Genomic DNA, 17967 nt, shown 5'->3' with positions numbered 1-17967 from the left:
TCCTCTGACCCCCTTGTGCTGTCCAGGGACGCCCCAGCTTTCCTCTGACCCCCTCGTGCCATCCAGGGACGCCCCAGCTTTCCTCTCACCTCCCTCGTGCCGTCCAGGGACACCCCAGCTTTCCTCTCACCTCCCTTGTGCTGTCCAGGGACACCCCAGCTTTCCTCTGATTCCCTCGTGCCGTCCAGGGACACCCCAGCTTTCCTCTGACCCCCTCATGCCGTCCAGGGATGCCCCAGCTTTCCTCTGACCCCCTTGTGCCGTCCAGGGATGCCCCAGCTTTCCTCTGACTCTGCCTGGCCTCCTGCTTGTAGATGTTCAGGACGGGGCCGCCTGGTTGCCACCCTGTCCTGATGCGTCTCTGTGCTGCATGTCTCAGGCGGTAGAGTCCATCCAGGCTGAGGATGAGAGCGCCAAGCTGTGCAAACGCAGGATCGAGCACCTCAAGGAGCACAGCAGCGACCAGCCTGCGGCGGCCAGCATGTGGAAGAGGAAGCGCATGGACCGCATGATGGTGGAGCACCTGCTGCGCTGCGGCTACTACAACACGGCCGTGAAGCTGGCGCGGCAGAGCGGCATCGAGGTGGGCTGGCGCCCGCGCTCACTCACTGTGGCCTAATGAGGAGCGGGGAGGGTGCGTGATGCCTCCCGGGTGCAGGCGCTGTCCTCGAGCGTGCCTGTTTGCACGAGGCGTGTGTGTTTGCACTGTGGGGGGCACAGTTCCCTGATGGGGTCGAGGCCCCTGCCTTTCCCCGAGGTCCACACTAGCTGCGCTCCAGTGGCTGTTTTTATTGGTTTTAGGTTGTTTTTCCAGGGTGGCACTTGTTTCCCAGCTCTGCTTTCTGTGGTACTCGTGGTACCGGCTAGAGATAAATGCTGCTCTGGCCTTCAGTGCTTTTCCGCCTGGGTGGTGTAGAGGTGTAGCGTCCCCGCCTGGGGCAGGGTTGGGGCTCAGGGACCTCGCTCCCCTGACCAGGCTTTCTCAGTTCTGGTTGCGCCTTTCTCTAGCCGTCAGGCCCATTTAGCTGGGGGCTGCCCTCTGCTGTTGGGCGGTGGTCCCCCTGGTCCCCTGAGGGCAGCGGCCACCATGGCGGGGGCCCACAGTGGTCAGAGTTGCCCAGATGCCTGCCCCCAACCCCTGCTCTGTCCCTGTCCAGATGTAAGGTGATGTCTGTGTCCCACATGAACTAAGATGACCATGTTTTGAAACCTCTGATGGCAGAACCTCCGCAGAGAGAAGTGTCTTCATCGTCTTCATGTCCCGGGCAGGATGCTGCCTCAGCCTGCTCCTCTGTCCTTGAGCTGCAGCCTATGCCGTGCACTTAGGACTCTCTGAGTCCACCCCTCCACCTGGGGATGCTCCCCCCTCGTCTCCTCAGCCAGTCCAAACACTGCTGGCCTTCCTGGGCCCATCTGTCCCTACCATGGTCCCGTCCCATCTTGTGGCATAAATCCGATTCGCTTGTGTGTGGCTCCCACCTAGGGCCGCTTGGGCCTCAGCCCTGGCAACTCCAAACCCCAACGTACAACCCCCTGTCCCCCAGTCCTGGGAGGGGGCCTCGGGTCCTTCTTGGTGCCACACTCTTGACCCCATGCAGGTGCCTGCAGGTCCTGGCCGTGCGCTCTGGCCCCACCACTCCACCATCTCAGTCCCAGCCCTAGGCCATGGCAGGAGCCCCCTGCCCAGGAAGCCTCCTTCCATCACGTGAACTGGTCTGTCTGTCATCCTGCCTCTGCTGTGTCCTGCTTGAGACACGCCTCGCCCACCCCCAGCCCCCCGTCCTGCTTGTGCCACCTCCGGGCTTTGTTCCTTCCCTTTGATGTGGTCATCACACTCAGGTGGCACAGGGGCTGCCCTCACTCACACCCCAGCCCTGGGCAGTTCCCAGGTGCTCAGGCTCCTTCAGTGGACAGCAGGGCCACCCATCTCAGCTCTGGTGCCCAGCAGTCCCTCCCTCTAGTTCCAGCACCTTCTTTCTTCCCTACCTGAACGGCCAGCTTCTGCCTGACCAACAGGCTCTCCTGTCCTCAAGTCTGCCTGGCTTGTCCCATCCATCTGCGGTGGCATTCAGGTGTTTACAGATATTCACCTGTGAGGGTGTGGCCAAGTGCACCTTGTGGTGGCTGGGGAAGCCCAGGCTACCCACACCTCCTGGCCCCAAGGAGCGTGTGCTCTGTAGGGGAGGGAGGCGTGAAGTCCAGCAGGATAAGTGAAGGTGACATATTTAAAGGGGTGCACAGGGCAGAGAGGGACAGGAGGGCTGACGTGAGGAGGAACTGGTGATTTTCAGAAGATTGGTCAGGGCATGCCTTGTTGAGGAGACACGAGGCTAGGCTTGCAGGGATGAGAGGAAGGGCCCAGGATGGGCCCCAGAGCCGCCATGTGCTGGGGTGTCAGAGCCCATGCAGAGCTGGTGGACTGGGGGTTCCCCTCGACTGAGGTGGACCTGGGGAGGGTGGAGTGGAAGAACTGCTCCAAAAGGCTCGCCCTGTTTGCTCCGTGAAGAACAGCACAGGGATGCTGGGAGCCGTAGGAAGTTGCTGCTGTGATCCAGGCCCTGGTCAGACGTTGGTCAGACCCTGGACATCATGTAAAGGGGGCGCCACAGGCTGTCCATTTAGAGCCCCCAACTTCACACCTTGCGTACCTTGAAGCCACTTCTAGGCGGACACACTCTTGCCCTCAACATGATGCGAGGTCTCCAACAGGGCAGGAAGGGGCCAGTGTTTTGGGGGTCATTAATTTTAAGAACTTCCATTCATTAAAAGACAGCAGGAAGAGAGCGCACCAGGCCAGCGCAGGCTGGGGGCCACGAGCCACACGTAGTGCCGATGGTCGTGGAGGAGGAGAATATCCGCAGTCGTGTCCGTCTGCGTCCGTCAGCATCAGAACTCAGAGTGCTGGCGCCTCACGTGTGCGCACAAGTGGTTGGCTTGGATGATTTTTTTTTTTTTTTTGAAAGATTTTGTTTTTTTCCTTTTTCTCCCCAAGGCCCCCCAATACATAGTTGTATATTCTTCGTTGTGGGTCCTTCTAGTTGTGGCATGTGGGAAGCTGCCCCAGCGTGGCTCGATGAGCAGTGCCATGTCCACGCCCAGGATTCGAACCAACGAAACACTGGGCCGCCTGCAGCAGAGCGCGAGAACCCAACCACTCGGCCACGGGGCCAGCCCCTATTTTTTTTTTTTTTCCTTTTTTTTCTCCCCAAAGCCCCCGGCACATAGTTGTATATTTTTCGTTGTGGGTCCTTCTAGTTGTGGCATGTGGGACGCCACCTCAGCGTGGTTTGATGAGCAGTGCCATGTCCACGCCCAGGATTCAAACCAACGAAACCCTGGGCCGCCTGCAGCAGAGCACGCGAACTTGACCACTTGGCCACGGGGCCAGCCCCGTCTTGGATGATTTTTAGTTTGGGTTTGTGTTGCACACGGTGGCCGCGCTCCAACCAGCTAGTTTCACATCACTACTGTGACTCCCACAACCAAGGGTGTGTGGACATCAGAGAAACCATCGGCAGGAACAAGAAAGATGGACCCTGTGGCTGTGCAGACAGGACACACGGTGGGCCATGGCGTGTGGGCGGCAGAGGCCCCTCGGCATTTAGTGCAGCTCTGAGAGATGAGGATGGAGAGCAGGAGAGACGGGCGCCTCGGCTAGGAGGGCCAGCGCTTGCCTGACAGGAAGGGCGCTGGGAAGGGGAGTCCAGAGGTGGCGGAGAAGCAGTCAAAGACGCGATTCAGGAGCACATCAGCTCTGCGGCGAGGCCCCGCCCTCACCTGTTTGATAAGCAGGACCCTGACGGTACTGGGTGCTCTCGAGGCCGCAGTGCTCATGGGAGTGGGAGGGGAGGAGGCGGCAGCGCGGCCTGGAGGCGAAGGGGCTCGTCCAGCCACGTGCCAACTCTCCTGGCCTGAGTCCTGCACCTTGCCCTCCCCTCCCCGCCAAGCCTGTGGTCAGGATGTGGGCTGCGGGAGCCCTGGTAGAGTGTCAGGCCACGTGAGGTCAGGTGGCATCCGGACGCCACCCACTCCCTACCTTGTGGCAGCCTAGCTGTCATCCTTACTAAGGACGCGGCCGAGCTGCCTCGTGTGGCCCGGCGCTGCCCACATGGAGCTTCTCACGGAAGCTGGAGGGCACACAGGTCTTCAGCACCGGCCCTGAGCTGGCACACACCCTCTGTCCTCTTGCTCAGCCGCTTGTCTGCCCTTGACTGGCAAGCAGTTGGTTTCCCAGCCAGACACCAGTAGCACCTGTGCAGGTCCGTGGGTGCAATACATGCCAAGCCCGTGTGTTGCCACGAAATAGTACTCATTGTTTTTTCTTGTTAATTTTGCTGTAAATGCCTGGTTTTAACTGCAGAGTCATGAACCTTAGTGTACTCTTTTTTTTTTCTTTTTTGGTGAGGAAGATTTGCTCTGAGCTAATATCTATTGCCAATCTTCCTCTTTTTGCTTGAGGAAGATTGTCCCTGAGCTAACATCTGTGCCAGTCTTCTGTTTTGTATGTGGATCGCTGCCGCAGTGTGGCTTGATGAGTGGTGTAGGTCTGTGCCCAGGATCTGAACCCATGAACCGGGACTGCAGAAGCAGAACACACTAGACTCAACCACTGTGCTATGGGGCTGGCCCTCATAATATGCTTTTTAATGTGTGTTCACTTACTAATTATCTAAAATACAGCAGGTGTCTGACTTACTGTGTTTACTTTTATTGAAAACCTTGTATCTCGTGCTACACTCCCCAGAGGGACTCTGGGTCTTTCCTCCAGCCACAGCTTCTGTGAGGAGCTTGACGCAGCCCTGGCTGTGTGGACGCGGAAGTTCTGTTGCGACTCCTAACTTGCTTTGCCATGGCTGGCCTTGGGCTGAGACAGTGGACAGGGAAGCCGAATTGTCCTCTGCGGGGCAGAGCTGGGCCGCCGTGTGAGGCCTGAATGGCGCACTGGAGACATGCCCACGTCATGCTCGCCTGCTGGCGCAGGACACTGGCCCACGGAGCTTCCGTGGTTCCCCCAAGGGTTCAAGGGATCTCTTGGGTTGGATGTTCCTCCTGTTAGCTGAGAAACTGGTCTCTGCTAACGTTTCCTGCCAAGTCCATTGAAATTTCTATTTTCTTTCGTGAGGTGGGAGTGCTGTGTGGCTGGAGAGGGCCTGCTTGCTGGCTGTACCCCAGGTCCCAGGCACCACATGGAGCCCCTGAACTCCAGCATGTGCGCTTGAGTTGGTGGACTTCCTTACTCTGGGTTCCTCCAGAGCCTGGGGGATGCCGCCTTCAGCCTGCCTGCCTTCCAGAAGAGGAAAGGCATCCAAGAGAACTAGCCCGGAGCCTGCCCCTCCCAGAAACCTCAAATTTCAGTAAATCTTAGCAAGAGAAAAACACAGAAAGTGAGAATGTGGGCTGCTGGGGTCTCCAGGTCTTCCTGATCAAGGGCTGCAATGGGGGTGGGCTCTGCCCCGGGCCCCAAGCTTCTGGGTGGGGCTCAGGGCTCCCACCCGCACTCGGGACGGCATCTAAATACGGTGCAGGCCTCGTTGACGGGCAGACCCTACAGGGTGTGCTCGTGCATCCGAACAGCCTGGGGTGTTCCTGTGAGATCAGAACACCCCCAGCCCTTCTGCCAGGCAGATCCGGGTGCAGGGTGGGGGGCCGCAGGGTGCTGGGAGGGAGCCCAAGGGCATCTGCAGGCCTTGAGGCAGGAGTCCAGGGGTCCAGTGCCCTGAGCGCACACCGCTTTCTTCCCCTAAGGATCTAGTGAACATCGAGATGTTCCTGACAGCCAAAGAAGTGGAGGAGTCCCTGGAGAGGCGCGAGACCGCGACCTGCCTGGCCTGGTGCCACGATAACAAGTCCCGGCTGCGCAAGATGAAGGTGTGCGGGGCTCCCAGTGGGCGGCACTCCCGGTGCGACCGGGTGTGGTGGGAGGGGTGGCGCCGGGGCAGAGGTTCTGCCACCTGCCCCAGAACCAGTCCACTTCACCTGTTGGTTCAAAGTTCTTTGGTTCTAGTTCATAGGGTGGGTTGTTTGGTCTGGTGTGGGTCTTGGGTTGTTTTGGTGGTGGTGTTTGCCTTTTAGGTAAAATCCCTGAAAAGTGCACCCCTTGTGCCTCAGGGCTGGGACATGTGCTCTGAGCCCCAGCCTCTGGAGGAGCGAGGTGCTGAGCGTAGCATGTGCAGCGCTGCTGGCTGGAGCCTGGGGCTGGGGCTGCTCAGTCAGGGTGGGGCCCTGGGGACACCATCGTCTGCAGCAAGGGTGCTGAGTTCCAGGTTCAGATATGCTTCTCGAATACAGCTTTTCTCGAGACCCACAGCAGCTTAAAAAATAAACACATAAACATAAACTACAGAATTTGAACATGCTTACTAAAGGTGGTGTGACCGTGGGGCTTGCAGAAATGGTTGACTGGTATTGACTTCCCCTGCCTCACTTAGAAAAACTGCGTTTTCTGTTTTCTAAACCAAGTACCTTTAACCCCTCCCCGGTTGAGCTTGTGTGCACACAGTCACCAGCCAAGGCCGACATTCTCTACCACTCAGGGCCACCAAAGTGAGCATGACACGAAGACAGGATGGAAAAGTAGAGTGGCCAGTGGCTCCCCTAAAGAGAGTAAGGATCTTGGTGTGGAAACCATAAGAGGAAAGCCAGAAGGGGTATGTAGCGTTTGCCCACTCGCCCCACAGCTGTGCACGTGGGAGCGGGTCAGGAGACTAGGCCTCCCATCCTGGCAGGCGTTTCTGCAAGCCCTGTCACCTCAGACAGCACTGCTGCTTGGCGCGGGCATGCCCATGCGGCCAGGCCTCAGGTGGGCCTCGCAGCACGTGGGGGCGGTGGGGCCAGAGCCACAGAGGTAGGTGCCAGTCCCCTCACCATTTGACTTGAGAGGACTTAAGAAGCCAAACAGAAATACATTTGGAAGACACCCTGGTGACACGAACAAGCTGAGCACACAGTTGTGTGTGTGCATGAGCTCACACACTTGGGTGCCCATGCGGGCCAGGGAGGGGAGAGGAGCATTGAGGGGCCACAGACACCAGCAGGATCCCTCTCCTCATCATGAGGCTGGACAAGAGAGGAAACTGAGGCCCAAGTATGACGTAGTTGGAAAATACCTCTAAGATAATGAGCGTGCCCGGTGGCTATTGAGTTGACTCAGCTCTCTAGACGCTTCCTGACACGGATCACTGGGGTCCATGCCGCATGTCTAGAGTCAGATGGGATCAAGAATGTGGTAGCCCCTCACCTTTCATTGATAGCACAGGGCGTGGCCAGCGCTCAGTGCTTGGCCTGACCGTCTAGAAGCGTGGTACTTAAGTCTGACTTGAGTACCTGCGGGTCAGTACATGTGTATTTTACCTCTTGGGGGCCAGACTCTGAAAGTTAGCCAGGTAGAGCCGAGAGCTGCATAAATAACGAAGCGTGTTTGAAGGTGTCGTCGTGTAAGGTGAGAGTTTGCCCACAGTGCTGCTTGTCTGCAGTGTCTGCCCAGCGGCTCCCTCCTGCTTTCAGACGGAGCCCCCAGGCCCCCCAGGGATAGAAGCACCATTGTTGGCAGCCCAGGAGGCAGGTGAGGCCTCTTCCGCTGGCCTCCCCCTCGGCCCCCGCTGGTGTGGCCTTTGAAGAGAACTCATCACTGGGGCCAGGACCTCGTTCCCCTTCATGGTTTGTGTCACACCCGTGCTCTGCACACGGCACATGCTCCCCCCAGTCGGGGGTTGGGACAGACTCCTACCTCAGGGCAGAGGCCGGGGAGATCGCTTTGCTCTGAGTACCCATGGTGTGGGCATGCTGGCCCCCAGGTAAGTGGTTCTCTGCACCTCTGCCCTGAGTGGGCACCGGGCTCTGGGCAGCACAGTCCATCACCAGTCACGTCAGCCGGGGCTGCGCCCTCGCGTCTGGAGCGGGCTGGGGCCCGGCCGAGATGCTTCCTGAGAATGGAGGCTCGGGCGGGCGGGGTTGGGACTGGCTGACTGTTTGCCGTGTGGAATTTCCGTCCATGCTGCCTTGTGATCTGGGCGCTGTGGAAGTCAGGGTGGCAGATGAGTGAGGAACCCTAGGGTTTGCCTCTTCTCCTATGAATTCCCACGCACTCCATTTCTGGTGGGAAGTGTTGAGCGTGTTCTGAAACCATGTTGAAGATATTAGAGTTTAAATTACTACTTTTATAGAATAATCCAGCTTTTCGTCTTTGGTTACAAAAGTGAATTTTGCCTGCTTGCACCCTACTCCCAGCCACAAGTGTTTTAGCCCAGATTGGACTGGCATCATAAGATTTCAACCTGAGCACTTGGGCTTCCCTACCAATGACCTGGCGGCTGGTGCACTGTTAGCACCCCTCAGAGTCTCGGGCAGAGCTGTTGGACAGACGCCTGCCAGACACACAGCTGCCCTCGGCCCGCTCCTTCCAGCAGCTCCAGGCCCAGACCACTTGCACCCTCGGTGAATCCTGGGGCTCTTCCTTGCGCAGGAGCCAGCATCTGGCCAGCTCCTGCCACCTCGCCTGGACCGCTTACCCCAGGCGTCCATGCTCTCCCCAGCCCACGCCTCCTCACCCGGCGTGCCCTGTGCCCCGTGCCCAGTGTGCCTGGCTTGGAGCCCTGGGTTCTCGCCTGCTCTGTGCTTGCTGCCCTTGCTTCTGCCCCATGTGAGGTGCCGCCTCCCTGCGTCTCCTCGCTCCGGCATCAGGGCCTCAGTACAGGGCCTGCCTCTCCCAGGGGGCCCCGGTCCGCCGGTTCCAACCGTCAGGACAGACCGGGCAGGCCATGCTGCTGAGGCTGTGGCCCGGCTGAGGCCGAGCTAGAGGAGGGCCGGCGGTCAGGGAGGAAGCAGCCACCTGCTCAGGCTTTTAGGGCTTTGGCGGAGATAAAACACCCGGGAGCTGCTGTGTCCCGTCGAGGTGTTGGGAGCTGCTCATGCAGTCACTTGGGAAGTTGCAGCCCCAGCGCCTCACAGTGACTCCTGGCTGCTGCTCACCCTCGGTGAGGCCTGTCAGCCCCCAGGGCCCAGCCCATGGGGACTCCTTGGGGCATCCACCTCAGGTTGCAGTGCTGCTCCCGCCACACTGCACTGTGGCTGTGCTGGAGAGGCTGGGCTGCCGGCCGTTGGACCCAACAGTGTGGCCTGCAGGTGGACGTTACAGTTGTGGCGTGACCCCTGCTTCCCGGTGGCTCTGAGCTTCGTAGCAATGTTAGTGCGGTCTCAGGCTGGTCTGGTGGTGTGTGCCAGGGGCGTGGCTCTGCTGTGGCGCCTTCTGAGCCTTGTCTTGTCTTTGTCCTCAGAGCTGCCTGGAGTTCAGCCTAAGAATCCAGGAGTTCATTGAACTCATCCGGCAGAACAAGAGACTGGACGCTGTGAGGTAGGACATCAAGATGAGCATGTGGTCCTTGCCGGAGGCAGGGCTCCCTCCCTGACATCACAGGGCGGGCGGTCTGGGTCCCCTCGTGTTCTGGGTTCTGGGGAAGGAAGCACAGGGCCTCACGCAGGTCTCCCGACTGGCTGGGCCGTGCCTGGTGACAGGCAGCCTGCTTCTCTCTCTGTTCCCTAGCAGGGGCTAAGGTCTGGAGGCTGGAGTCTGAGGCCCTGTCTTTCCACTTGGAGAAGTCGTGTTAGCCCCTGTAGCTCAGGAGCATCCTTGCTGTGGCTGATCCTCACCCAGGTTCCAGTGTTGTTAGGCTGGGGGATTTCCATCTGGTCACTGGAGAGAATGGTGACGGCAAGCAGAGTGTCTGGGGTGTCCTGGCCCGTCTGCAGGGCAGGCTGCAGTGCCAGTGATGCACGAGCTCCTTTTGGGGTGGTCAGTTGGCACGGCTGCCGTGAGGCCCCACGTCCCAGGCCCTGCTTTTCTCCAGTGCACGTGTCCTTTCTAGCAGCAATGGGCTGACTAACATGTGGGCTTGGGGCCTCTTGGTTCTGCTGCCACGTCCTCCCGCCCCAGGATGTTGCTGGCCCCAGGATGGGAGAGTCTTTGAGTGCAGAGAACGTGGTGTTTAGAGGGTGGACCGAGGGCGTATGTGAGGGTGAGTTTTTTCTTGGGAGAGAGGGAGCCTTTGGGAAGGAGGCGGGTGTGTGGCGTGGGAGCACGGGGTCCCCAAGTCCAGAGTGCTCAGGAGACCTGTGTCCTCGTGGTTTCCACTTGCACGACCAGGGCTGGGCGTGGCCGGCTTGGCCCTGGATCCCATCTGAACCTGAGTGAGGCTGTTCTTCGGGGGTGGGGTCGGGATGGGGAGTCACTGCAGAACCAGAGGGCTGGACTATCTCGGACCCCAGGGCCACGCAGAGGGCAGGGGTGTCCAAGTATAGTTAGTGTCATTGAGGTTTGGATTCCCGGAAGCCAGGGTCACATGGAAGGGCTCGGGCAGGTGCCCTTGGTGGCTTGGTTGCTGCATTTGGGTGCTTTCTGTGTGGGAGTCTGTGCTTGGTGCGTGGGCCCATCCCCATCTCCTGGAGGAGGGGTGCTCAGTAACTCTGCTGTCTAGTGTCTGGGTGGGGTCGGACCCAAGGAGTTGAGCTCCTGGCAGACGCTGGCCCAGGTCACACAGGTAGGGCTCCCTTGGTCCTGAGGATCTGGCATAGACTGTGAGCTCAGGTTCTTGAAGATGAAAGTACAAACTTAGATGAACCAAAGTCTTGTTTTCTAGACACGCAAGAAAGCACTTCAGTCAGGCCGAAGGGAGCCAGCTGGACGAAGTCCGCCAGGTCATGGGCATGCTGGCCTTCCCGCCAGACACACACATCTCCCCCTACAAGGTAACCTGCGCTGTGGGCCCTCGGGGGCTCCTGAGAGTCTGGGCTGCGGTCCCTTCCATACACGGAGCGTGACCCACACACCGAGCTGGCCTTCTCCAGTTTGTTCCCATTCTGGTGGATCTGGCGATGTCATAGTGTGTCAGCCTAGGAAGCCCAGGGCTTGCGCTCCGTGCCTTGCTGCCTCCGTCCCCCTCCCTGCCCTTCTCTGTCTGAGGCCCCTCGGAGCCGGGCACATGGGGTCTGGCTGGTGCATTTCTAGGCTCAGTTGTTTCTGTCATCTTCCCTGCACCAGGGTCACTTGGCATGTCTTCTGTGCTCAGTCCCTCCCCCGCGGAGGGCCCTTCCTCTCCTTGACCTTGTGGGTCCACGTGGGTCTGGGCAGGGGCGTGGTCCTGCAGCATTACTAAGCAGCCGCCATGGCTGTGGGGTCATCTGGCCTGTTGAAGCTCAGGTCATGGCCCCCTTTGGGGTCCTTCTTCCTGTCTGCAAGAATCTCACATGTCACAGCCAAATGGCGAGCTCTGTGCTCCCAGCCTGTCACCCTAGTCTGACAGCCTGCCTTCGCTCCTTCCTGTCTCCTTCCCCTTCAGGTCAGACCTGCCATGTTCCCGCCGAGGTGGCCAGTTAAATCCTTGGTCACCTCCCCCCCCTCCTTATCGAAGGGGTGCTTGGCCACACCCTGGGAGTTCTCTTCTCAACAGGCTTTTGCAAAATGGACAGGCTGAGAATTTTCCAAATCCTAAAGTTCTTTTGATTAACAATTTCAACTTTAAGTCATTTCTCCCTTCCCAAATTTTACTATAAACACTCAAGAGAAGCCAAGCTTCCCCATCCACACTTTGCTTAGAAGCAGCTTCAACGAGATACCCGATTTTATCCTTCACAGCTTCTGCCTTCCACAGACAACGGGACAGGAACACATTCAGCCGAGCCCTTTGCCACTTTATAACAGTGGTCGCCACTCCTCTGGTTCCCAGCCACACATTCCTCATTCCGTCTGAGGCCTCCCAGCATGGCGTTTCCACGCACCTTCTGCTCGTGGCCCCTGAGGAATTCTCGCAGAAGGGTGGGCTCTCTCTCCATCTCTTCTCTCCTCCTGCGCTCCCAGCAGAATCACCCGTGACAGTCCGTTCCTGGCAGTGCAGGCTCCTAGGCGCAGCACCAGACTCCCAGCCTCTGCCCGTTACCTGATTCCATAGCTGTGCCCACTTTTTCCATATGTATATTGCTTATGCGTTTGGTTTGTTTTCTCTCTTGACCCCTGTTTAGTCCCTTCTGACTGCTATAAGAAAATCCCACGGACGGGGTGGCTTATAAAAAGCAGAAATTTATTTCTCACATTCTGGAGGCTGGAGGTCTGAGATCAGGGTGCTGGCGTGGTCAGGTGAGGGCCTCTTCCTGGTGCAGACTTCTCGCTGTGTCCTCCCGCGGTGGAAGGGTCTAGGGAGCTCTGTGGGGTCTCTGTTATAATCCCATCCGTGAGGGCTCCACCCTCATGACCTAAGCACCTCCGAAGGCTCCACTTCACATCGATAGGCGGCTGGAAGCTCCTCCACCCTGATTGAATTCACACGGTTCTGCGGTGTTTTGGAATCTCTTATAATTAAAATCATCAGGTCCCAGAGATCTCCAGGTGATGCGTCTACACTCGGATCTTAACTCATAGTATCTTAAGTTTCTCTTCCCTGCTCCGGAGAAGATTGGTTAGAAATTCAAGAAAAGCCGACTGGCTCCTAGGGATGAGTATCCAGCTCAGGATGGGCGTGGAGCCTGTGTCTCCTTCCTCTCGGAAGGGGCCTTGCTGTGCAGCAAGGAGCCAGGAGTGCTGCCGTCCACTGCCTCCAGGGCAGGCATACTGGACCTCGGAGAAGCCTCTGTGCCAGCACAGCAGAAACCACAGCGGCCAGTGCTCACGTCCCTCCCTGCCCCGGAGCAGAGCCCTCCATCTGCAGGGGCGTCCTCAGCAGAACAGCTGTGCCCACCCACTCACTCAGAGTCCAGGCCTGCCGGGTGACAGGCACAGCCCACAGACTCACAGCCTCTTCACTGTGCATGATGGTCAGAGGAGTTCAGCAGCACGAAAGACCGAGATGCGCATGAGAGAACCTTGGCTCAGAGGAAGCAGGCCGTTCATGATGCAGAAAACCTAAAAAGAGAGTCGAGGCAAAAACCTAAAAAGAGGTGTATCCTGAAGCCAGAAGAGCAGAGAACCAACCGCTTGTGAGATGTGGCGGAGTGGCCCCGTTAGGGCAGCAGAACACTCGTCCCTTGTGGTGGGAAGTCACAGGCGTGTCTAAGTGTCACGCAAGGAACAGGACTGTTCAGAGAGGTGGCTGCCCCGGAGCTGGAAGCAGAGGGTCTCGGGAGTGAGTTGCGGGCCGTCACCCTTCAGTGCGAGCCTCGCAGCCGCGGCTTAGCCTCGTGTGGAGTTCGCTTTGATAAAATAATATTAAAAGCACTTTCTTTAATGTTGGAGTTAAGTGTGATGTGTCCCGAGACCCGGCCTCTCTGAGGATCCCACACGGTGGCTGACGACACCTCTCCACGCGGCTGCTCGGCCTCCCAGTTGGTGTGAGGATGTCGCGCCCTCCTGCCCCGTCTCTGAGTCTGAGCCCCGGTGACGGGGGGGACGGACGTCCACCAGCTTTAATTTTGTGTTCTGATTCTTCAACCTGAGGTGGAGCTGCCGTTTCCCATTTAATACGTTATTTCCTGGAATAAGACTTTTCCTTTTAATCTTTAAAGCTCTGAGTAGGAGGCTCCAGAGCTCGTCTTTGCCGAGCTGTCCTTGCAGCCCACTGGGTTCTGTTCTTGCCAGGAGGCCACAGCACCCACACGCCCCAGAGCAGCGTGTCCACCCAGGAGCGTTCAGTGCTCCAGAAAGTTAGGTCTCAATGTCCGTCAGCGATTGGAAGTCAGGGCTGCGCGAGGGTTCGTGGGCAGTTCGTCTGTTGCCTTTGTCATCCACATGGAAACAGCTGCACATTGGTCTGTGCTGTCGGTGATGACAGCATGCTTTTGTAAGCTGTCCCCAGAGGGTCCCCAGCGCCCTCTGCCCTGTCTCTTGCAGGACCTGCTGGACCCGGCCCGGTGGCGGATGCTGATCCAGCAGTTCCGGTACGACAACTACCGGCTGCACCAGCTGGGGAACAACTCCGTGTTCACGCTCACCCTGCAGGCCGGCCTCTCGGCGATAAAGACACCGTATCCTTCTGGCTGCGAGGGTGCCCCTCGCGCTCGGCCTTGCTCGGTCAGGCCTCGTGTCCACGATCCCACCCTGGCCAGCCTTTGTCGGAAAACCGAGCCCAGACTCGGGCTCCTGCCGTGTGTGGAGACGGTGGTGGGTGGAGAGTCTCCCTTGGTCTGCAGAAGCCCGCACTGAGACCACTCCCCTCCCTCTTCTTCCAGGCGTGCCAGGAGCACCGCCCGGCCAGTGCAGAGATGTTTGCATGCTTCCTGGCAGCTGGGACTCGAACCATTCAGAGTAGTTTCCCGTGAGATTCCCCAGAATCCTCGAACTTTCATTGTCTCAGCCCTTGCTGTTCCAGCCAAGTGTCTTTGCTCTTCTCCCCTGAGCTCATGAAATGGCAGTCGCGTCTCCAGCAGAGCAGCAGCCCCGTTACCAGAGAGCTGAGGCGTTCCGACCCCAGCATATGGGTCCCTCTCAAGTACAGAATGTGGTCCCCTCCAGGACTGCCCCTTGGTTTCTCCCCCTCAGGACCCCTGGGCTGTTTGCCCCTTAGTTGTCACCTGTCAGCACCATCATCTGATGCTGGGCACATTGGGCAGGCCCCACGTGTCAGGACTTGGGTCCTGTTGAGGAGGACTGGGGCTCAGAGGGCTAGTGACTATCCTGGGGCCACTGCTGGTCCCCGGCAGAGCCTGGCAGAGAGCCAGGTGGCCTGTGTTGAGTGCTCTGCAGAGAAGAGCTTGCTCTGCAGCCCTCAGCCTTCTCTGGGCCCCCAGACTCTCTGGTGCAGGGATGAGGGCGGGCGCGTGGGGCCACCCAGTGGGCATGTTCCACATTCCTAGTACAAGAGGAGCCCTGGCCTCTTGTTCCCACTCAGGCCTCACTGAGGCTGTTTTCCTGCCAAAGGCAGTGTTTTATTGGCCTGAAAGAGAACTCCATACTTGCTTTCTGCCTGGTGTCCGAGTGCAGAGGGAGTGGCCTCAGTGCGCCTTGTCTCCCGCCACCTGAGACCTTCCTTAACCTGAAGCACAGGCAGTGCTACAAGGAGGACGGCAGCTCCAAGAGCCCCGACTGCCCTGTGTGCAGTCGCTCCCTGAACAAGCTGGCGCAGCCCCTACCCATGGCCCACTGCGCCAACTCCCGCCTGGTCTGCAAGATCTCGGGCGACGTGATGAATGAGAACAACCCGCCCATGATGCTGCCCAACGGCTATGTCTACGGCTACAACGTGAGGGCCAGGGCGTGGGGGGGGGGGGGGTGTTGCAGCTCACCTCGTCCCCCGTCTGGGCTGGGTCGCTGGACGGGGAGGACGGGATGGGTTACAGGCTGAGGCTGCTTTGACGGGAGTACCACCCAGAAGTGACTTTTGCAGAATGATGATTTGCTCCCTGATAGTTTGTTGTGTGATTTTTAATGGGAATCTTAACGTGCATCACGTTGGCTTGTCTTAATGCGTTCTCATCTTGTTTTTCAGTCCCTGCTCTCAATCCGTCAAGATGATAAAGTTGTTTGCCCAAGAACCAAAGAAGTCTTCCACTTCTCGCAAGCCGAGAAAGTGTACATCATGTAGGCCTGCGTCGCCAAGCGCACGCGGCGGGGTCGGGCAGCCACAGGGAGCCCCTCGCCCTCGGCCCCAGCGGCTGCGGCGTTTCTGTTTCTTGCGACCAAAGATCAGTGAGCAACGATAAATACTCTTAGGAGAGAGGAATGGGATGTAACAGGTTTGTACTTGAAAACAGCGTTTTGATTGGTAGGATTTTGTAACGTGAGTCAACTACTTGATGCTTCTGAAAAGTACTTTCACCTTCAAAGAGACTTTTCCTTAAAAACTGACTTCACACCGAGGGAAACTTTAGAACATGTCAAAAATTGGAATCGATTATTTCCCTGTGTTCTCAGTTTCCTCCCTTTTGCTAATGACGAACCTTGGGAACAGGCTGGTCCTTCGCGTGGCCTGGACGGGGGCGGCCGTGCCGATGGACCTGCAGCGACTCGGAGGCGCCACGGGCGACCTTGTGACTCCTTGTAGAGCTGCTCCCAACGCTGGCGCCACGGGCCGGGGGAGAGGCGCGCGTCCAGGACTGCCCCGCCCGCAGGCCGTGTCAGGACGCACGTCATTGGTGCCGCCTTATCTCCTGCCTGAGAATGTATCCGCGTGGAAGCCCCGGGACTGAGTTTTGCAGAGGCCTTGCGGATGGTTTGGTAACCTTAGGTCTAAACACTATTCATTACAGAAACTAATAGTTCAGTTGAAGTAGCCACCGATGACTTCAAATCAAACGAACCGTTGTAGTTCACACACGACCGTATCGTAGAGGTTTGTATTTAGCGCTTATTTTTGCATGTCGATGTTGATTAGCTAATAAACTGTAAATGTAAAACGTATTAATAAAAGGGTTTTCTATTTCTTCTTTCTGTGTGAGGCGGAAGCTGCTGTGCGTTTCTGACACCTCGGGTCGTGTCTGCTCCCCCGTACCAGCCCCGTTGGTCAGCAGCGGGCGGGCTGGGGGCCTGGGTGGGCTGCGAGCAGCCCCCAGTGCAGTCCGTCCAGCTCTGGTGTGACAATGACAGAGCTGCGCCTTCCAGAGCTCCATCCCGGGGTCCTGCTCCAGGACCCTGTCAGCCGCACGGCCACTGCCTCACAGCACCTGTGACTGGGGGTCCCCCTGCAGCAGAGCACGTCTCCTGCTGAGCAGGCGCCTGGGCAGGAGGAGGGCACCACGCTCCGAGCGTCTGTCCAGGCACAGGCCACCACCAGGGTCCTTCCCGCCGCTCAGATCCACCCGCTGAACTTGGGTGGGGATGGCACTGCAAGGTGGCTCAAAGTTAGGACAACTCGGGTGTTGGATGACATGAGGCTCCTCCACCTGGGGGTCCTGCCTTGGTGGAGGGGCCTCCCATTGCATCCCCACAGTCCCAGGAGCTCCCAGTTTCCCTTTGGCAGATTCCTCTTCTTAATTTGCCTAACCTCTCGCTGTGGCCAAAGTGGGGCTCAGATGCAGCTGGAGACCATCCCAGCCTGATTGTCAGGGCACTGGTGATTCTGGGGGAGCCGGCCCCACTCGCCTGCTGGGGCCGCCTGCCCTGCTGCCCAGTGCCTGGACGCAGACATGCTCGTGCTGTCCACTTCTACCCCCGTTGCTCCTTCAGATGCCTCCTGCTCAGGCCACAGAAGGCCTCCGCGGCCCCTCACTACTGCTCCCTCACGCCTGCTCTCCACTTTGGCTGCACCTTGTAGGCTCTTTTGCTCCTTTCTTCCTGCCTGGCCTGCCAGGGGCTCCTCCACCAGCTCCCACCCCTGCCCCCATCTCACCTCTCCTCTGTTCCCCTGTGCCCTGGGTCCGCGTCCCACAGACACAGCCTCTGGGCCTTTGCCACGCTCTCCTCTCCCATGACCTGTGCAGTGCCAACTTGCCTCATGCTGGCAGCGCCTCCGCCTGCACATGGGCCTCTTCCACCTGAAGTGCCGCTCTGAGTTGTCAGCTGTGACGGGCTCCTTCGATGCAGGCCACCCTGGGCCCCGAGGTGAGTGGCGGGGTGCTGTGAGCAGGGCCTCACCTGCCTGCTCCTCTTCTTTTTCCTTTTTTTTGAAGTGTAACTGCATGCACCACTCGTAATGAGGTTCTGCATATGTGCACACGCGTGTGGCCACACAGACCATCCCAGCCCCCTGGCTGCCCTTGGGTCCTTTCCTGTCAACATTCCCCATCGATCCTTCATTGTCAGAGTGGCTCAGCCCGTTCTGGAACCTTGAGAGCGGGAATTGCCCTGAGCGACCCACCCTCAGAGGCACAGTCACTCATGCCACCGGCTGCCACACGGTGTCTGACTGGGTGAACAGAGCACAGATTCCTCCTGTCTGCACACTGGTGGACACGCTTAGACGTGACGTTTGCTGAACACGTACACTCATTTTATGGGGAGGTGCCAAGGAGTGGGGTTGCTGGGTCCCGTGCTTAGCAGACACTACACACGGTCAGTTGCACCCACTCACGTGCGCCGCACCAGCCCCACATCCGGCCGCGCTTGGCCCGGGG

General features: G+C 58.5%; 1 protein-coding gene across 5 annotated transcripts in view; it reads left to right on the top strand.

Annotated features, from left to right (window-relative positions):
- Positions 1-16341, top strand: part of MAEA (macrophage erythroblast attacher, E3 ubiquitin ligase) — a 39855-nt gene extending 23514 nt beyond the window's left edge. For 3 of the 5 annotated variants that reach the window (XM_044768007.2, XM_044768008.2, XM_044768006.2), the window contains exons 3-9: positions 380-583; positions 5746-5868; positions 9273-9349; positions 10632-10740; positions 13811-13944; positions 14963-15158; positions 15405-16341. In XM_044768007.2, coding sequence (XP_044623942.1) covers positions 380-583; positions 5746-5868; positions 9273-9349; positions 10632-10740; positions 13811-13944; positions 14963-15158; positions 15405-15500 — 939 coding nt within the window. In that variant the 3' untranslated portion in view covers positions 15501-16341. Of the gene's footprint in view, positions 1-379; positions 584-5745; positions 5869-6533; positions 6648-9272; positions 9350-10631; positions 10741-13810; positions 13945-14962; positions 15159-15404 lie in introns of all 5 variants that reach the window. The other 2 variants (XM_070506378.1, XM_044768009.2) reach the window with 2 other exon arrangements.
- Positions 16342-17967: the final 1626 nt, after the last annotated feature.

The sequence above is a fragment of the Equus asinus genome, chromosome 3 (assembly GCF_041296235.1).
Source record: "Equus asinus isolate D_3611 breed Donkey chromosome 3, EquAss-T2T_v2, whole genome shotgun sequence".
Classification (NCBI taxonomy): Eukaryota; Metazoa; Chordata; class Mammalia; order Perissodactyla; family Equidae; genus Equus; species Equus asinus.
This window is presented reverse-complemented; position numbering and strand designations above follow the sequence as displayed.